We start from the raw sequence: 20,330 nt of genomic DNA, 5'->3' as shown, positions 1-20,330 counted from the left end.
TTAGGTTAATCTTGGTCATTAACAGGCTCATCCATGATTGTTTACATTGCATTTAACACTGGAAGCAAACATTTAAAAAAGTGTTCACGTTTGTCTTTATAAATGATATTCAACAAAACAGCAGTACATTAATTTGTTTTGGAATTAATATAACATGCAGGACCTCCACTTCACTGATCCTCAACACTGGGGCCCCAAAAGGGTGCGTGCTCAGCCCACTCCTGTACTCCCTGTTCATCCATGACTGCGTAGCCACACACACCTCCAACTCAATCATCAAGTTTGCAAATGACACAACCATAGTTGGCCTGATTACCAACAATGATGAGACAGCCTACAGGGAGGAGGTGAGGGCCCTAGTGGAGTGGTGCCAGGAAAATAACCTCTCCCTCAACATCAACAAAATGAAGGAGTTGATCGTGGACTTCAGGAAAAAGCAGAGGGAGCACGTCCCTATCCACATTGACGGGACCGCAGTGGAGAAGGTGGAAAGTTCCTCAGCATACACATCACTAACGATCTGAAATGGTCCACCCACAGACAGTGTGGTGAAGGTGCAACAGCGCCTCTTCAACCTCAGGAGGCTGAAGAATTTTGTTTTGGCCCCCAAGACTCTCTCAAACTTTTACAGCTGCACAATTGAGAGCATCCCGCCGGGCTGTATCACCGCCACCACCATGTATTGCATGGCAATGATGGCAACTGCACCGCCCAGAAATGCAAGGCTCTACAGAGGGTGGTGCAGTCTGCCCAACGCATCACCGGGGGGCACACTGCTTGCCCTCCAGGACACCTACAGCACCCGATGTGATAGGAAGGCCAAAAATATCATCAAGGACGTCAACCATCCGAGCCACGGCCTGTTCACCCCGCTATCATCCAGAAGGTAAGGTCAGTACAGGTGCATTAAAGCTGGGAACAAGAGACTGAAAAACAGCTTCTATCTCAAGGCCATCTGACTGTTAAACAGCCATCACTAGCCGGCTACCACCTGTTACTCAACCCTGCACCTTAGAGGCTGCTGAAATATACAGACAAGGAATCACTGGTCACTTTAATGTTTACATACTGCTTTACACATTTCATATTCATACAATGTATTCTCATCCTAATATTTATATATTTCTTAATTCCATTATTTTACTTTTAGATGTGTGAATTGTTAGATATTACTGCACTGTTGGAGCTAGGAACACAAGCATTTCGCTACACCCGGAATATAACATCTGCTAAATTTGTGTGAAACCAATACAATATCATTTGATTTTAAATGCATGTGTCTATTACACAGTTCCCCTCAAACTACACATATTTGGTTAGTAGAGACCCTGTTGAGTGTTTTCCACCCCACTTTAGCTGAGACAGGTAGAAAAGTTCTATACAAGCCAATAAGTATCCCATGTACCATGTATTTCATGGCAATGAATGGAGTGGGTGGCGTAAGGAGTCACCAGTACTCTGTATTAAACCCGTTGCCCAGCAAAAGTGTATTTCTTTAAATATAACCTACACAATAGCTTTCAACATACCATTCGTTCTCTTAGGTGCATGTTTTTGTGAGGATGAGTGTGGAGAATGCATAAAACATTACATTTGCTAAATACTCGCACTCCCCCTACTGGATTACACCTCCCCATTCACTCAACCTTCTTCCAGCCAGGATAATGCCAACAATAGACGAGACACAAAGCAACCATTTTACTTTATAACTATCAGCTAGCTATATTATAATCTTAATGTAGCTAACCAGAGATACATTAAACTAATATTATGCTAGATATGTCAATTCTTTGTGGCTTTCTGGTTATCTAACAGCAGTAGCAAGACCTATTGACATCTGGGCTTGCGATCTACTGTACGTAGACAGATGAATATGCCAAAATTAACAGAGCATGTATTAACGTATCAAGATAAAATATTGGTTAGGCAAGTTTTTTTTCTCTCACCTCAGCTCAAATAGTGTCTGCTATTGGTTAAGAACTTTTGCGTCATTTTTTACATGGTTGTGTCATATTTCTTTGTATACTTTCCGTTGAAGCTTGCTTTGATGCATGCTTGAAAATATGTACAAATGGAGTACACATGAGAAATGCCCTCTTGTGCTCCGTTTCGCATACTCCAATCCCTCAATTTGCGTGCCTCGAGCAGTAGTATGCATTTTGAAAAACACCCTGTATTATTGCTTTTAGACAACAGGTTACTATCATTACAAATGAAGATTTACCAAACCATACATTTTTCTACAAAACATGATGCTACAGTCACTGATTGTCTTGTGGCATTTTAGGCCTTCTCTGGCAGTTAGTTATACACTGCTCAAAAAAATAAAGGGAACACTAAAATAACACATCCCTAGATCTGAATGAATGAAATATTCCTATTAAATACTTTTTTTTCTTTACATAGCTGAATGTGCTGACAACAGAAATTATAAATGGAAATCAAATTGATTAACCCATGGAGGTCTGGATTTTTTTATATTTTTTTAAAATTTTACCTTTATTTAACCAGGCAAGTCAGTTAAGAACACATTCTTATTTTCAATGACGGCCTGGGAACAGTGGGTTAACTGCCTGTTCAGGGGCAGAATGACAGATTTGTACCTTGTCAGCTCGGGGGGTTTGAACTCGCAACCTTCTGGTTACTAGTCCAATGCTCTAACCACTAGGCTACGCTCAAAATTAAAGTGGAAAACCACACTACAGGCTGATCCAACTTTGATGTAATGTCCTTAAAACAAGTCAAAATGAGGCTCAGTAGTGTGTGTGGCCTCCACATGCCTGTATGACCTCCCTACAACGCCTGGGCATGTTCCTGATGAGGTGGTGGATGGTCTCCTGAGGGATCTCCTCCCAGACCTGGACTAAAACATCCGCCAACTCCTGGACAGTCTGTGTGGCAATGTGGCGTTGGTGGATGGAGCGAGACATGATGTCCCAGATGTGCTCAATTGGATTCAGGTCTGGGGAACGGGCGGGCCAGTCCATAGCATCAATGCCTTCCTCTTGCAGGAACTGCTGACACACTCCAGCCACATGAGGTCTAGCATTGTCTTGCATTAGGAGGAACCCAGGTCCAACCACACCAGCATACGGTCTCACAAGGGGTCTGAGGATCTCATCTCGGTACCGAATGGCTGTCAGGCTACCTCTGGCGAGCACATGGAGGGCTGTGCGGCCCCCCAAAGAAATGCTACCCCACACCATGACTGACCTACCGCCAAACCGGTCATGCTGGAGGACGTTGCAGGCAGAACATTCTCCACGGCGTCTCCAGACTGTCACATGTGCTCAGTGTGAAACTGCTTTCATCTGTAAAGAGCACAGGGCGCCAGTGGCGAATTTGCCAATCTTGGTGTTCTCTGGCAAATGCCAAACGTCCTGCACGGTGTTGGGCTGTAAGCACAACCCCCACCTCATACCACCCTCATGGAGTCGGTTTCTGGCCGTTTGAGCAGACACATGCACATTTGTGGCCTGCTGGAGGTCATTTTGCAGGGCTCCGGCAGTGCTCCTCCTTGCACAAAGGCGGAGGTAGCGGTCCTGCTGCCCTCCCCGTCTCCTGATGTACTGGCCTGTCTCCTGGTAGCGCCTCCATGCTCTGGACACTACGCCGACAGACACAGCAAACCTTCTTGCCACAGCTCGCATTGATGTGCCATCCTGGATGAGCTGCACTACCTGAGCCACTTGTGGGTTGTAGACTCAGTCTCATGCTACCACTAGTGAAAGCACCACCAGCATTCAAAAAAGTGACCAAAACGTCAGTCAGGAAGCAGAGGAACTGAGAAGTGGTCTGTGGTCCCCACCTGCAGAACCACTCCTTTATTGGGGGTGTCTTGCTAATTGCCTATAATTTCCACCTGTTGTCTATTCCATTTGCACAACAGCATGTGACATTGTCAATCAGTGTTGCTTCCTAAGTAGACAGTTTGATTTCACAGAAGTGTGATTGACTTAGTTACATTGTGTTGTTTAAGTGTTCCCTTTATTTTTTTGAGCAATCTATTCATATCGACTGGCATGTAAAACAAAACTAAAGCACTGGTTGATCATTCCAGAACCTTGGTTTAGGGGGAAGCAGAGCATGTCTATGCATAGGAAAATAAAAACATTTATATATAGGACAAAACACAGACACCACATAAAGAGACCTAAGACAACACATGATAGAAACACCACATGCAAATATGGTACAAATATTGGGCAGACAACAGCACAAAGGCAAGGTAGAGACAATACATCACGCATAGCAACTGTAGAGTGTCCATGATTGAGATGTCAAGCTGCATGAAGCAAATGGGCACACCAGATACTAACTTGTTTTCTGATCCACGCTTACCTTTTAAAAAATAAAGGAATCTGAATGACAGATGCATATCGATATTCCCAGTCATGTGAAATCCATAGATTAAGGACTAATTCATTTATTTAAAGTTGACCGATATTATAGGAACTATAACTCAGCAAAATATTTAATTGTATGTTGCTTTTATATTTTTGTTCAGTGTAGTATACCAAACATTCAGGAACGTCTTCCTAATTTTGAGTTGTGCACCCCACACCTTCAGAACACTCAATTATCAGGGAATGACTACAAGATGCGGAAAGCTTTCCACAGGGATGCTGGCCCATGTGGACTAACACTTCCAGTTGTCAAGTTGGCTGATGTCCTTTAGATGGTGGACCATTCTTGATACACACGTAACTTATGGAAAAACCCAGCAGCGCTGCAATTCTTGATAAACCAGTACACCTGGAATTACCACACTCCTTTCAAAGGCAGTTATATATTTTGTCTTACCCATATCTCAAGACTTAAAAATCATTCTTTAACTAGTCTTCTCCAATTATTTAACCAGGCAAGTCAGTTAAGAACAAATTCTTATTTACAATGACTGCCTACCCTGGCAAATTGTGCACAGCCCTATGGGACTCCCAATCACGGCCGGTTGTGATACAGCCTGGAATGGAACCAGGGTCTGTATTCACACCTCTAGCACTGAGATGCAGTGCCTTAGACCGCTGCGCCACTTGGGAGCAGGGGATTGAAGTCGATCATTAAGTGACATCAATCTGCTGCTCCACTTGTGAGCAGCAGATTGAAGTCGATTATTAAGTGACATCAATAAGGGATCATAGTTTTCACCTGGTCAGAGCCATGGAAAGAGTGGGTGTTCTTCATGTTTTGTATACTCAAGTGTATGAAATGTGTATATATATCGATCCACCTGTGTTACCGGTAATCGCAACAGCAGTCCGCACACAAATGTCCGGTCCTTACAACCCTCTCCAAAGAATGTCGAACCAGTTTATATTTTCCATTTTTATTTAATTTATGTTTACAATTCTTCCTAATTGTTTATCTTGATAAGGTCTTTGCTTTCCTTATGGAAAATGTTTGTGCCCATGGTGATCTGTACAGTTCTGGTCTGTGTTGGGGTGGGGGGGAATGAGAGGGTAGCCTTTTACAATTTGTCCAGGTAGTTATCCAATGCAGGAATTCCCTCCTTGAGCCCCTTGCGTTTACGTGTGTCAGCCACAATCTGGGAAATCTTGGTGGATGAGTCCTGGGGATCTCCCTGGAGGATCTGCCAGTGGTCAAACACACACTGGGGGAAGGCCTGGCCACCGGTGTTGGAACGCAGGTCTGCTGTGAAACCTTGAGAAGGAACACAGGTATTAGCATATATCAAATTTGTTTTATACAATACACATTTACTACAACTCAGGGAATTGTCTAGCCCTGATAAGTGCATATCCGATAAGGGAAAAGTGGACTGCACTTGGTGGGTCACTCACCGAAGGACTCGTTGACAGGCAGGTAAGCCTTGACGATGAACATGGGGGTCCCCATGACCTGGGACTCCTCGAAAACATGACCGCGCTTCCTGTTCAGCACACCATAGATGCCTCCCACCACCTGCTCAGGACACTGCAGGGAGAGGGGGAAACAAGGTTAACACCATTGAATTCGATGGTTAACGCCAACCTGTCCAAGAAAGCTATGCTGTTCAAGGATGTAGCATTTTTCTAGTCAACTTCCATTATCTTGGAGATGAGCTCATTTCTAGTCAAGTATCCTATTGTGTTTTATGGATTTAGCCATCACTTGTTCAGTGTGGTGCATGATTTCACATCAGACATAGTCCTTGTTGAAACCAAACATTTAATGAAACATTTTAAATGCCAATTGTAGGCATACCTGAATCTCCACCAGGTAGACAGGCTCCATGAGTCTTGGCTGAGCTGTAAGCTGGCATGCATATAGCACTCTGCGGGCTGTGGGAATGATCTGACCACCACCCCGGTGGATAGCATCTGTGTGGAGGGTCACATCATGGACGTCAAAGCGGACAGCACGCATATTCTCCTCGCACAGGGCACCCTGGAAACAAAATATTAATGTTTAAGTTATTGATACAAGCACTTCAGTTTGCGTGACAAATCTACATTCTCAGAAAACTACCCGTGGCGTATTCCCCAACACAAAATTGTGCCTCTTTGAATGATGGTATGCTTGTTTTAAAGTGACGAACAAAGTAGGAAAAATTACATCCACGAGTCTTGCTTACCTCCTTGACAGCCCACTGGAAGCCAGCCACCACGCTGTCCTTGATCTCGTTCAGGTACTGGACTCCCTTGGTCACGTCCATCAGCAGGTTGGGGCCGGTACCGTCGGGGCCGAAGCACCAGATCTTACGGGCCTCAGACACATCCCACTCGTACTTGTCGGCCAGGAAACGGGCACGGACCTTCAGTTCCTGTCTGGCACTGACGTCACCCTTTTCGATGTCCTCAGCCAGGCCGTCGGGGAAGGGACGGGCTTTCATGTACAGACGGTTGTGTTTGTTGGGGGACTTGGACAGGCACATCTGGTCAGACTCCTCAGACACAGTCTCCCTGTAGGAAACCACCGGGTCGGATTTCTATGTGGGAGAGTGGAGGGGGTGTTTAATTATTAAATACATCAGGATTAGGATAACACCGCCTGTAACATAACACCATTGTAAACTCAGCAAAAAAAGAAACGTCCTCTCACTGTCAACAGTGTTTATTTTCAGCAAACGTGTAAATATTTGTATGAAGATTCAACAACTGACAAACTGAACAAGTTCCACAGACATGTGACTAACAAATGGAATAATCAAGTCAAAACAGTCAGTATCTGGTGTGGCCACCAGCTGCATTAAGCACTGCAGTGCATCTCCTCCTCATGGACTGCACCATATTTGCCAGTTCTTGCCATGAGCTGTTACCCCACTCTTCCAATGCACCTGCAAGTTCCCAGACATTTCTGGGGGGGAATGGCCCTAGCCCTCACCCTCCGATCCAACAGGTCCCAGACGTGTTCAATGGGATTGAGAACCGGGCTCGTTGCTGGCCATGGCAGAACACTGACATTTCTGCCTTGCAGGAAATCACGCACAGAACAAGCAGTATGGCTGGCGGCAAGGAGGTAGTCTTCCCTGTAATGCACAGTGTTGCGATTGCCTGCAATGACAAGCTCAGTCCAATGATGTGACACTGCCCCAGACCATGACGGACCCTCCACCTCCAAATCGATCCTGCTCCAGAGTACAGGCCTCTGTGTAACGCTCATTCCTTCAGAGATAAATGTGAATCCGATCATCATGCCTGGTGAGACAAAACCTTGACTCGTCAGTGAAGAGCACTTTTTGCCAGACCTGTCTGGTCCAGCGACGGTGGGTTTGTGCCAATAGGCGACGTCTGGTTAGGACCTGCCTTACAAGCCCTCAGTCCAGCCTCTCTCAGCCTATTGCGGACAGTCGGAGCACTGATGGAGGGATTGTGCGTTCCTGGTGTAACTCGGGCAGTTGTTGTTGCCATCCTGTACCTGTCCCGCAGGTATGATGTTCAGATGTACCGATCCTGTGCAGATGTTACATGTCTGCCACTGCGATCAGCTGTCCATCCAGTCTCCCTGTAGCGCAGTCTTAGGCTCTCACAGTACAGACATTGCAATTTATTGCCCTGGCCACATCTGCAGTCCTCATGCCTCCTTGCAGCAAGGCTAAGGCATGTTCATGTAGATGAGCAGGGACCCTGGGTCAGTAGAAAGGACTCTTTAGTGTCCTAAGTTTTCCTAACTGTGACCTTAATTGCCTACCGTCTAAGCTGGTAGTGTCTTAACGACAGTTCCACAGTTGCATGTTCATTAAATGTTTATGGTTCGTTGAACAAGCATTGGAAAGTGTTTCACCCCTTTACAATGAATATCTGTGAAGTTATTTGGGGGGGCAGCGTAGGCTAGTGGTTAGAGCGTTGGACTAGTAACCGGAAGGTTGCGAGTTCAAACCCCCGAGCTGACATGGTACAAATCTGTCGTTCTGCCCCTGAACAGGCAGTTAACCCACTGTTCCCAGGCCGTCATTGAAAATAAGAATATGTTCTTAACTGACTAGTCTGGTTAAAAAGGTCAAATTAAAAATTATCTTTGAAAGACAGGGTCCTGAAAAGGGACATTTCTTTTTTTGCTGAGTTTAGAAGGGATCATGTGAAAGCCCTACATGTAACAAGGCATGGAGGACTAGTGTACCTTCAGTGGAATGCAGGCATGGTCCTCCTCCAGATCCTTGAGGCAGATCTCCAGATGCAGCTCACCGGCTCCAGCGATAATGTGCTCTCCAGACTCCTCGATGATACATTGCACCATGGGGTCAGACTTGGCTAGACGCTTCAGGCCCTCCACCAGCTTAGGTAGGTCAGCAGGGTTCTTGGCCTCCACAGCCACTCTCACCACAGGGCTGACACTGAATTTCATCACCCTCATGTTGTGGGCCTGCTCGAAGGTAGTGATGGTCCCGGTCTTCACCAGGTACTGGTCTACTCCAACCAGACCAACAATGTTGCCGCAAGGCACGTCCTCGATGGGCTCAATGTAACGTCCCATCATCAGAATGGTCCTAATGAGGAACAGGGGAGAGTCAGTCAACTATTCAACACTGGGCAAGAGCTTATACAGCATTTAAAATGTGCTACTCCCATGCATGCGCCTTGTGCTTACTGGATGGTCACAGATTTACATGGTTTTCATGGATTGTGAGAGACAAATGACAAAATATGGTCATTAGAAGTGTAGCGTTCCAGAGTACCAACCTCTGAATTGGTTTGAGGTAGAGGTCCTCTTTCTTTCCAGGGGTGAAGTTTGGTCCCATAATGCGCACCTTTTGGCCAGAAGACACGCAGCCAGAGAAGACTCGGCCAAAGGCGTAGAAGCGACCCTTGTCGGTGGTGGGCACCATCTTGGAGATGTACATCATCAAGGGAGCCTTGGGGTCGCAGTTCTTGATACCTTAGAGGAGACAGTTGGGTTAACAGACCGGTATATGGTACTATCCATGTTTCCAGATGAGTGAAGATGAAGGAAAGAAGAGCGGTTGTACTCTTACCCATGGCAGCTTCATCGTCACCAGGTCCTTCATAGAGCAGCTCACAACGGTACTTCTGGGCCGTGACGGGGGAGGGCAGGTGGATGGTGATCATCTGGAGCAGGGCCTCTCCGGCTGGCAGCCAGCGACGCATCACAGCCTTCAGCAAGGGCTTGCCCTCCTTCTCCTTGTCCTCATTGTCCAGCTTGATGTCCAGCTTCTCTATCAACTTGGCAGTCTCCTCCTTCTTGAAGTTCATGATGGCGTCAAACACCTATAGCAGAAACAGCAGTTAAACGTAAAATGGGTGGACCATACAATAAAATACAGATGGCTCATATGGGGAGAGGTAACTATAGAATTGCCTTTGCCATGCGTCAGACTGCAGTTTAACATCACTGGACAATCAGGTCAAAGTGAAGAATGTATTAAGTCATCATTCATAGGCATGAAGCGCTAAAAGGCACAATACGAAATGCACTTTCCTGGTCAGATCTTATCGGTACATGGCTAGTATGTATCCCCTCACCTGACCTAATGCTAAACATTGTTAAAGTCATGTCTCCACTCACCTTGAAGATGGGGTCTAGGACGAGCTGAGAAAAAGTACGGGGGAGCTTCTTTCCATCAGGTCCGTTGGCAGACTTGCTGAACTTGCCAGTGGCTGGGTCGAAAAACCTGAAGGGGGAAAAAGATATCACCATTTAACCTCACTAGGGTAGGGGGAAGCATTCTGAATTTTGGATGAAAAGCGTGCCCAAAGTAAACTGCCTGCCAGTCAGGTCCAGAAGCTAGGATATGCATATAATTGGTAGATTTGGATAGAACACGCTTAAAGTTTCCAAAACTGTTAAAATAATGTCTTAGTATTACATAACAGATATGGCAGGCGAAAACCTGAGAACTCCATCCAGGAAGTGCTATTATTTTGAAAAGTCTCTTTTCCATTGAAAGCCTATGCACCATACAAAGACTTATGATGCAGTTCACGATCTCTATGCCTTCCACAACATGTGGCCCCGTCTTTATGGATTGTTTCAGGCTTTAACTCTGAAATTGGGGATAAACAGCACTTTTAATGAGTGGACAATGGAAATTTCCAGACACGAGTCCAGCGCGTGGCCGGGAGCCCGCCTTTTTTGTTTCTCCTTTTCTATTGACGAAGCTTTTGTCCGGTTGAAATATGATCGATTATTCATGACAAAAACAACACGGATTGATTAAACATCGTTCGACATGTTTCAAGAACTTTTATGGTACTTTATTGATTTTTCGTCTGTCTGTTGTGACCGCTCTTTGTTCCAATGTATTACTGAACAAAACACACCAACAAAACAGAGGTTTTTGAATATAAAGAGGGACTTTATCGAACAAAACAAACATTTGTGTAATAAGTGATACATTTTAACGCTATTTCTGACTTTTGTTACTCCTCTTTTTGTCTGCTAACTGCAATGATTTGTCTGCTGGGCGCTGTTCTCAGATAATCGCATGGTTTGCTTTCGCCGTAAAGTCTTTTTGAAATCTGACAGTGGTTGGATTAACAACAAGTTAATATTTAAACCCATCTATAACACTTGCATGTTTCATACATTTTTATAATGAGTATTTGTTTTTGAATTTGGCACACTGCAATTTCACTGAATGTTGGCCAGGTGGGGCAGTAGCGTCCCACACCCCCTAGAGGTTAACCTCTTGCTCCTACCTGACACGCAGGCGTCCCATCTAGACATCTGGAAATGCAAATGCACTATGCTAAATGCTAATAGTACTAGTTAAAACTCAAACGTTCATTAAAATACACATGCAGGGTATTGAATTAAAGCTACACTCGTTGTGAATCCAGGCAACAAGTCAGATTTTTAAAATGCTTTTCGGCGAAAGCATGAGAAGCTATTATCTGATAGCATGCAACACCTCAAAAGACCCGCAGGGGACATAAACAAAATAATTAGCATAGTCTGCGCTACACAAACCGCACAAATAAAATATAAAACATTCATTACCTTTGACCATCTTTGTTGGCACTCCTAGATGTCCCATAATCACTATTGGGTCTTTTTTTCGATTAAATCGGTCCATATATAGCCTATATATCGATCTACGAAGACTGATAAACTGAAAAAAATAGCGTCTTATAACGTAACGGCATTTTTTTAATTAAAAAAGTCGACGATAAACTTTCACAAAACACGTCGAAATAAAGTTGCATTACAAAAGTAGGTATTAGTACACGTTAATAAGCGATCAAATTGACCACGAGGTGATGTATATTCTATATGGGGTACGCCTGGAAATAATGTCCGGGTAAATCTCAACCAAAATATCCAGTCGGAGACCTGAACAAATGGCTAGTCTCTTCTTCGTTTGACCAAGAAACAAAGCCTAGGCAAATGACAAGACTGTTGACATCGTGTGGAAGCTGTAGGTATTGCAACCTCAGCCCAATTTAATGTGGTTCGCCTTTAACAATAGGTTGAAGTGGCGGATGTATATATTTTCCCATTTTCAGTGATCAGATTTTCCTGCGCTTTTCGATGAAACGCACGTTCTGTTATAGTCACAGCCGTGATTTAACCAGTTTTATAAACGTCTGAGTGTTTCCTATCCACGCATACTAATCATATGCATATACTATATTCCTGGCATGAGCAGCAGGGCGCTGAAATGTTGCGCGATTTTTAACAGAATGTTAACTACACTGCAAACTGACAAGGCTTGACATGTACCAGGCAATCTGGCAGGAGCTAGTTCAGGAAAATGTGGCAGATGATTACAAGGTTGACAGTGACGGGTCCCTCACCTTTCACCCCACAGCTTCTTCATCATGTCCTCCACCTTCTTGCAGCGCTCTGCAGGCCCTAGTTGTGCATCACCCTTGGCAGCAAACTTCATCACGTACATTTCAGCAAACTGCTTCAGGGTGAAGGCCCATCCGTGGAGTCCTGACCCAAAGCCAACAGTTCCAATGACCGGGTCAATCTGTAAGAGAATAGTTGTTACTACTAGGGCAGGGTTGATACCAAGCCAAGAAACTAGAACTCCATTTCCAGAGAAACACTTTCAATAATCATGTAAACAGAAACAGAACTGGAACAATGCCACAATTTCACAGGTGAAATGTCAACAATTTCTGACAAGGCATTGTACAGCCAACATAAGTAACTTACCATGATAGCGCCCATGGGACCACTCTCATCCTCTCCGTAAGTGGCAATGATCACGTTGACATTCTCCACGATGCGCTGGAAGGTCTGGAACAGATCTTCTGGCTCCAGCTGCAGCTCAAGTAGGGCCCGGTCCATCTTGTTCATCATCAGCACGGGCTTGATACGCTCAGCAATGGCCTGCCTGAGCACGGTCTCTGTCTGCACACACACACCTGGGTAGGGACGGACAAGAGCAGATAGTGAGCTAAGAAAATGTTGAGAACAAATGGATTGGTTTGTTGACTGACTCCTACTCCTTTTTATAATATACCTCGTAATCATGGAACCTAGCATCAATATGACATCCTGTATGACAGATGTCTGAAAATAAAGAAATACTTGTTCACAAAAAGTATAGAACATGCCATCATTTTTTACAGAAATGAAAGCATGATCGTCTCCGACATAACTAGGGCGCAAGACGTCCTTACCTGACACGCAGTCCACAACAACCAGGGCTCCATCAGTGACACGGAGAGCGGCTGTGACCTCAGAGGAGAAGTCAACGTGGCCTGGAGAGTCAATCAGGTTGATGAGAAACCCAACGCCATCTTTGCACTGCTTGATGAAGGCCATGTCATTCTCAGAGAGTTCGTAGTACATGGAGATGGCACTGCAGTGGAAGAAAGTGTTAGTCCACTCAACTGCCAGCCAAAACCTCTCCTACTTCTGCCCAGTCAGAAGAAATGTTAATAGGCAATCGGCCAGGGGGACACTCACGTTGACTTGATGGTAATGCAGCGCTCCTGCTCGTCCTTTCGTGTGTCGGTGAAACGGGTCTCTCCAGCACGGGATCCTGCGATGATACCAGCCTTCGACACTAGTGAGTCTGTCAGGGTGGACTTACCATGGTCGACGTGCGCAATCACAGACATGTTACGGATGTTGGACTTCTTGTCCATGATGGCACGGATTTGGTCTACGGTAAAGTTCACCTACAGAGAGGGGGGGGGGGGGAGATTATTAATGTAGAGCTGTGATGATAAACTGAAAATTAGACGTCAACCATACCGATCACTCACCACAGGCATTTTGCTAACGTCGCTCATTGAGACAAGTAGACTATACTTGGGAAATGTGAAGTTAAATGAAATAAGTTTGCTAATACATTTGATGGCTACAACCTAGGGCCGGGCTATATAAAATTATTTCAAATGTACGTTTTACGCAATGTTCCAAATGCCTGTATCACAAAAGTCAAAGGTTCATTTCTATCTCCGTTTTCTCGTCCCCTTTAACAAGCAGTTTCACACCATTTACATTTGAGGTTTGATCCAACATAAAAATCAGTCATACGGACACCAAAATAGTATTTTACTGTAATAGAGATTAAACCTTTAACAATACCCTTTTAATGTCTCAACTCCCAAAATGTTGATCAGAGCAGACACTACTAAGAGAGGAGTATCATTGGACAGGATTGTGGAAAATATATGCTCAGTTTCTGCTGCACGCAGCAGGCCTACCGTAATAGGCCTGGTAGTTGTGTAGTGCACACTGTGTTGTGAAAGAGTTATGAAAATGTAAATGTAATATTTAACTGAATAACTGCCTGAACTTCGTTGGGCTAGGGGGCAGTACTTGGAAGTTTGGATGACTGAGGTGCCCAAAGTAAAGTGCCTGGTACTCAGGCCCAGAAGCTAGGATATGTATATAATTGGTAGTATTGGATAGAAAACATTATAAAGTTACCAAACTGTTAATATAATGTCTGAGTATAACAGAACTGATATGGCAGGCGAAAACCCAAGGAGAATCCATACGGAAAATATACATTTTTTTGAGCTCACTCATCGAAATGGCTGTCTATGGGAATATCAACTGAATACCTCCCAGATTGCAGTTCCTAGGGCTTCCAGTAGATGTCAGTCTTTAGAAAGAGTTTCCGGGTAGTAAAAAAAAAAAAAAAAAAAAGGAGCCAGAATTTGTAGTTTTTCTAAGTGGCTCCCATTTTGGCTGTAGTATTGTGGCATGCGTGGATGACAGTTCGCACTTAGTTATTTATCTCCGGTAATGAACATACTATTCTCAGTCTTATATTTGATGGTTTATTTACATATCAGGGTACCTGTGGAAATGATTTGAAATGTTGTTTGACTTGTTTGGACAAAGTCTATTGGTAACGTTCAGAATTCATTTATATGCATTTTGAACAAAGGAAACCAGTGGATTACTGAGTCAAGCGCGCCAACGTAACCAACTTTTTTGGGATATAATGGACTTTATCAAACAAAAGGACCGTTTGTTTTGTAGCTGGGACCCTTGGGATTGCAAACAGGAAGAGCTTCAAAGGTAAGTGATTTATTTTATCGTCATTTCCGACTTTCGTGACACCTCTGCTTGTTTGGAAAATGTTTAATGCTATTGTATGCGGGGTGCTGTCTTAAAATAATCGCATGGTATGCCTTCGTCATAAAGCCTTTTTGAAATCTGACAAAGCGGCTGGATTAACAAGAAGTTAAGCTTTTAAACGATGTAAGACACTTGTATTTTCATGAATGTTTAAAACCTCTTGGCTCTACCCATCCCGGAGCGTTGTCATCAACTACATTCATTAGCATAACGCAACGGACAACAAAAATCTTTCCTAGAAAATATTCATGAAACACAGTGAAACACAGTTTAGCCTTTTGTTAATCACCTTGTCATCTCAGATTTTGAAATCATGCTTTACAGCCAAAGCAAGACAAGCATTTGTGTAAGTTTATCGATAGCCTAGCTAGCAGCAGGCAACCTGGTCACGAAAATCAGAAAAGCAATCAAATGAAATAGTTTACCTTTGAAGAGCTTTGGATGTTTCCACTCACGAGACACCTAGTTAGATAGCAAATGTTCCCTTTTTCCCAGAATGTATTTTTGTAGCCGAAATAACTCCGTTAGTTCTTCACGTTTAGCTGAGAATTCGACGGGAAATTGCGGTCACGACAACTCCGAAAAATATTCCAAATTAACTCCATAATATCGACAGAAACATGGCAAACGTGGTTTATAATCAACCCTCAAGGTATTTTTCAAATATCTATTCGATAATATATCAACCGGGACAGCTGTATTTTCAGTAAGACCGGGAGGAAAAATAGCCACCCCCGTCTATTACGCAAGAATTACTCTGAGAGCCCTCAGCCGGACACTTACACAATGTAGCAGTTTACACTCAGTTTCGAGCCTTTGTGTTGAAGAATATGTCAAAATGCTGTAGACACCTTGGGGAATACGTAGAAAAAGGAATCTGGTTGATAGCCCATTCACTGCTCAATAGGGACGCAGATTTTTCAAATCACTTCCTGATTTGATTTCTCAGGCTTTCGCCTGCGATATCAGTTCAGAAAAGCCAGTCAACACAGCTAACAATCACTTCAAACAAGCCGGAAAGAGTGCAAACTAGCACTTAATTTCATTTTATGTTTCTACGTTTAGTTGTATATTTCCATAAAAATGATTACAGCTGATTTGTGATTTCGACTGGCTGGGAAACGCTGCCTGCCCGTCTCATCCCGACACGTTCATTACTATGGGACACCTGGAGATCTAATTTGAATATTGAAACAGGTTTATACAAATTTCCGCAGTTGAAAACAATGTTAGTCCAAAAGAAATGTGAGAATGTCTAGATGCTTTTTATAGTGGAGATCATGTTTATAAATTGCCTGGCTGGGCTGATATGGAACAGTAAATAGGCCCTTTTAAAGCAATTGATTTAGCAGGTGGTAACTTGTGGAATAGACACCGGCTGCAAGGTGGTTTTAACCAATCAGCATTCAGGATTAGACCCACCCATTGTATAAACCCATTATGTAGGGAGGTCTAACAAAAGATATTAGAATGACTGATTCTGCATGGCTATAAACCGTTGAATGCATTAGAACAGATGACGCACTGAAAACTGATACACTGGGGCCTGGGCATGCAGACAGTAACGAGTATACTTGCTGGTTAGCTGACAGAGCTTTTTTGGCCAACTTCATGCTTTAAATCATTCAATGCTAGGCAACCAAAAACAGTAAACTGCCGTAAATGGTGCATATATGTCAGCAAGGTGCACCGGGTGGAAAATTTGACTAGCCATCACAAAAGTTGGCTCTCGAGTGTGCTACTAAGTTAATTAAGCAATTAGGCCTGAGGTGGTGTGGTATATGGCCAATATACCACAGCTATGGGCTGTTTGTTATGCATGACAAAACGCAGAGTGCCTGGACACAGCCCATGGCCGTGGTATATTGGCCATATCACAAACCCGAGGTAACCAACATAAGTAGACCAGTAAAAATAAATGTTTAGTCATACCCATGGTATTCGGCCTGATATACAGTGGTGTCAAGTACCTAGGTAAAATGCTTTAAAGAACTACTTAAGTCGTTTTTTGGGGTATCTGTACTTTACCATTTATATTTTGGACTACTTTAACTTCACTACATTCCTAAAGTAAATTATGTACTTTTTACTCCATACATTTTACCTGACAGCAAAAAGTACTATTCACAATTTGAATGCTTAGCAGTACAGGAAAAAGCCCAAATTCATACACGCATCAAGATAATGTCCCTGGTCATCCCTACTGCCTCAGATCTGGTGGACTCACTAAACAGAAATGCTGCCTTTATAAATTATGTATGAGTGTCGAGTGTGCCCCTGGTTTGCTAAATATAAGCACATTTTTGTATAGCGTTTACTTTCCCTCAAGTATGACAATTTAGTATTTCTCCCACCACTGCACTTAGGTACATTCAAAATCTGATACCTTTAGACTTTCTCAAGTAGTATTTTATTGGGTTAATTTCACTTTAGTAATTTTATTTAAGGTATCTTTACTTTCACACAAGTATCACAATTGAGTACCCCACCCAATCTGTTGATATAACGCGTGTCAGCCAATCAGCATTCAGGGCTCGACGACCCAGTTTATACCTTAGAAATCTACGTAACCGGTGAACGATCAGACAAAAGTAGGCCTCGATGCAATCGGTAGAAAAATATAAACGTCGGCTTATTACACATGGCTGCCATTTAATACCACCAAGTAGCGGGATAGCGAGTCATATAGACAAAACACCAGCTGTTTCTGAATAGTAAACCGAACAGATTTAAACTTGAGAGCATAGCCATTAAGGGTAGACCGTCATTGTAAATACGAATGTGTTCTTAAACTGACTTGCCTAGTTAAATAAAGGTTATAAAAAAAAACAAGACATGAATTATTGCCAAGAGACGACGCTTTGACAGCCAGCCTGAATAGGCCACGTATACACACAGCTAGCTTTTATGACATGCCGGCATCCTGAACATAGGTTAATAAACGAACGCTTGGCCAGTTAACAAGCAAACCTCGGACAAACACGTTGTAAACATAACACATACAGCGTTAGCTCTTAACGTTTGCGTCACTGGATATGGGACCAATACTAGAAGTGCAAGACATGACAATCGACCTCTAAGGGATCAAAGCCACTGACCGGCACTTCAACACTTAGATTCATGCTAGAACCTCATTTTAAAGGACGTTACAGGTAAAGGTGGCCTCTGGCATGGGGCATCATCAAACAGGGTGAAAACTGGCATAGTTGGGACCATTTGGGTGTCTGCACTACTGTGCAGAAAGGGGTCTGTTCACACAAATTGGGTGCCATTTTGTTCAAAGCCCAAGTAACCACATACCATCTATCTCCTTAGTGTCAGACATTTTACACTTTAATGTTATGACTGAAGTAGCAGAACACATGATTCTACTATTCCCAAAACGAAAATACTTATTCAACTCACCATTTTGACGGATGGTTAAGGATTCGCTTCGTGGAAAAAGAGGCACAAAATTTTACACTGCCCACCTCTCGAGGGCATAGGCAGGGAAGAGAGTGTTTACGTCAACAGGCACGGTTTTATACTGCTCATGCTGCGTAAGGACGCAAAGTCTTGACGCACAGTCTACTGAGACAGAGACGTGCGTTGTTTTGGCATTTAGTGACAGAAGAAACAAACACTTTCTCTGATGACCATGTGTAGCATTTTACACGGGTGGGCAATGGCCTACAAGCATTGACGTATAATTATACTTCTACAAAATTAGGCTGAATTAACGTCAAACAGTCATCGCTAGAGGGTTCCTTACGCGCCACACCCAGGTACAACAATAGACGTTTCACTGCACACATCTTCCCTCGCCCTACCTGACTAGCCCAACCAGCCGTTTATGACGTGAAACGAATAACAGTGCCATCTGACGGGATGGTTGGTCTACGACCTGACCTGACCTTGTAGTCAGAACTTCAGAAATTGTTGAACTACAGTTACTTTAGCAATATATAGTTGAGTAGTTCGGCAGTATCTTATAGGTGTAGTGGAATCTCAAGTATGTTTAGCCATGTAAATTATACCCAAAGAAAATGTACTTCTATTTGTTTTGACCTCAATCACAAAGAAAAATATTTACATTGGATTTTAAATCAAATATCTTTCCCATTCATTTTGCATTGAGGCCGGCATGTTAGGGTAGCTCTAATGCAGATAAAATGGAAGCGATAGATTAGAGTACACAATTTGAATTTGATGAAATATCCCATGTAAAGTGAAAAGTCAAGTCATCCAGCTGGTGGTGCCTCTTTGCTGAGTTCAGACCTCATTCTGCATCACAAGCGAGTTCCAACTACATTCTAACTCTCAACCTGAAGTGCCACACAACAGTGTGTGAAATCTATGGAAAAATGGCTTTGCTTTAATTCAAACAATGTCTTGTTAATATTGCACTCCCACAGTGAAGGTCGGCCAGTTGCCACGTCACTTGTTCAAGTCATCCAGCAGGTGGTGCCTCTGTGCTGAGTTCAGACCTCCTGCATCACTAGTGAGTTCCAACTACATTCTAACGCTCAACCTGAAGTGCCATAAAACACTGGTGTTACCTAAGGTATTATCTAAAGATAGTACAGTAAAACATAGATTTATACAACAGAATGTCCTGTTCCATACCCAAAAGGCCATTATAGGGCAAAAGGTCGCGTGCCATTGTTAGAGCTGTTTAAGGAGCTTGACATACAATACCAGTCAAACGTTTGGACACACCTACTCATTCAAGGGTTTTTCTTTATTTTTTAAATATTTTCTACATTGTAGAATACTAGTGAAGACATCAACACTATGAAATAAAACATATGGAATCATGCAAAAAAAAGTGTTTAAACAAATCAAAATAGATTTTATATTTGAGATTCTTCAAAGTAGCCACCCTTTACCTTGATGACAGCTTTGCACACTCATGGAATTCTCTCAACCAGCTTCATGAGGTAGTCACCTGGAATGCATTTCAATTAATAGGTGTGCCTTGTTAAAAATTAATTCGTAAAATGTATTTCCTTCTTAATGCGTTTGAGCCAATCAGTTGTGTTGTGACAAGGCAGGGTTGGTATACAGAAGATAGGTAAAATACCAAGTCCATATTATGGCAAGAACAGCTCAGAAAAGCAAAGAGAAATGAGAGTCCATCATTATTTTAAGACATGAAGGTCAGTCCATCTGGAAAATTTCAAGAACTTTGAAAGTTTCTTCAATTGCAGTCACAAAAACCATCAAGGGCTATTATGAAACTGGTTTTCATGAGGACCGCCACAGAAAAGGAAGACCCAGAGTTACCTATGCTGCAGAGGGTAAGTTCATTAGAGTTACCAGCCTCAGAAATCAGGAATTAACTGCACCTCAGATTGCAGCCCAAGTAAATGCTACACAGTTCAAGTAACAGACATAAA

General features: G+C 43.3%; 1 protein-coding gene and 1 non-coding gene across 2 annotated transcripts; both read right to left on the bottom strand.

Annotated features, from left to right (window-relative positions):
• Nucleotides 1–3,968: 3,968 nt before the first annotated feature.
• LOC124037658 (elongation factor 2) lies at nt 3,969–18,510 on the bottom strand. Its single transcript, XM_046352591.1, has 13 exons — nt 18,358–18,510; nt 13,321–13,535; nt 13,032–13,213; nt 12,562–12,773; nt 12,195–12,373; nt 9,964–10,069; nt 9,413–9,665; nt 9,120–9,315; nt 8,560–8,926; nt 6,575–6,928; nt 6,205–6,387; nt 5,802–5,934; nt 3,969–5,661 (listed from the first exon to the last, which is right to left on the bottom strand). The coding sequence occupies exons 1-13, from the start codon at nt 18,358–18,360 to the stop codon at nt 5,468–5,470; spliced, it is 2,577 nt and encodes an 858-aa protein (XP_046208547.1). The 5' UTR covers nt 18,361–18,510; the 3' UTR covers nt 3,969–5,467.
• Nucleotides 9,767–9,835, bottom strand: LOC124038843. Its single transcript, XR_006839446.1, has one exon. It is a non-coding gene; the product is annotated as a small nucleolar RNA SNORD37 (small nucleolar RNA).
• Nucleotides 18,511–20,330: the final 1,820 nt, after the last annotated feature.

Source organism: Oncorhynchus gorbuscha, linkage group LG06 (assembly GCF_021184085.1).
Source record: "Oncorhynchus gorbuscha isolate QuinsamMale2020 ecotype Even-year linkage group LG06, OgorEven_v1.0, whole genome shotgun sequence".
Lineage (NCBI taxonomy): Eukaryota > Metazoa > Chordata > Actinopteri > Salmoniformes > Salmonidae > Oncorhynchus > Oncorhynchus gorbuscha.
The sequence above is the reverse complement of the archived record's forward strand: the minus strand, read 5'-3'. Positions and strand labels throughout refer to the sequence as shown.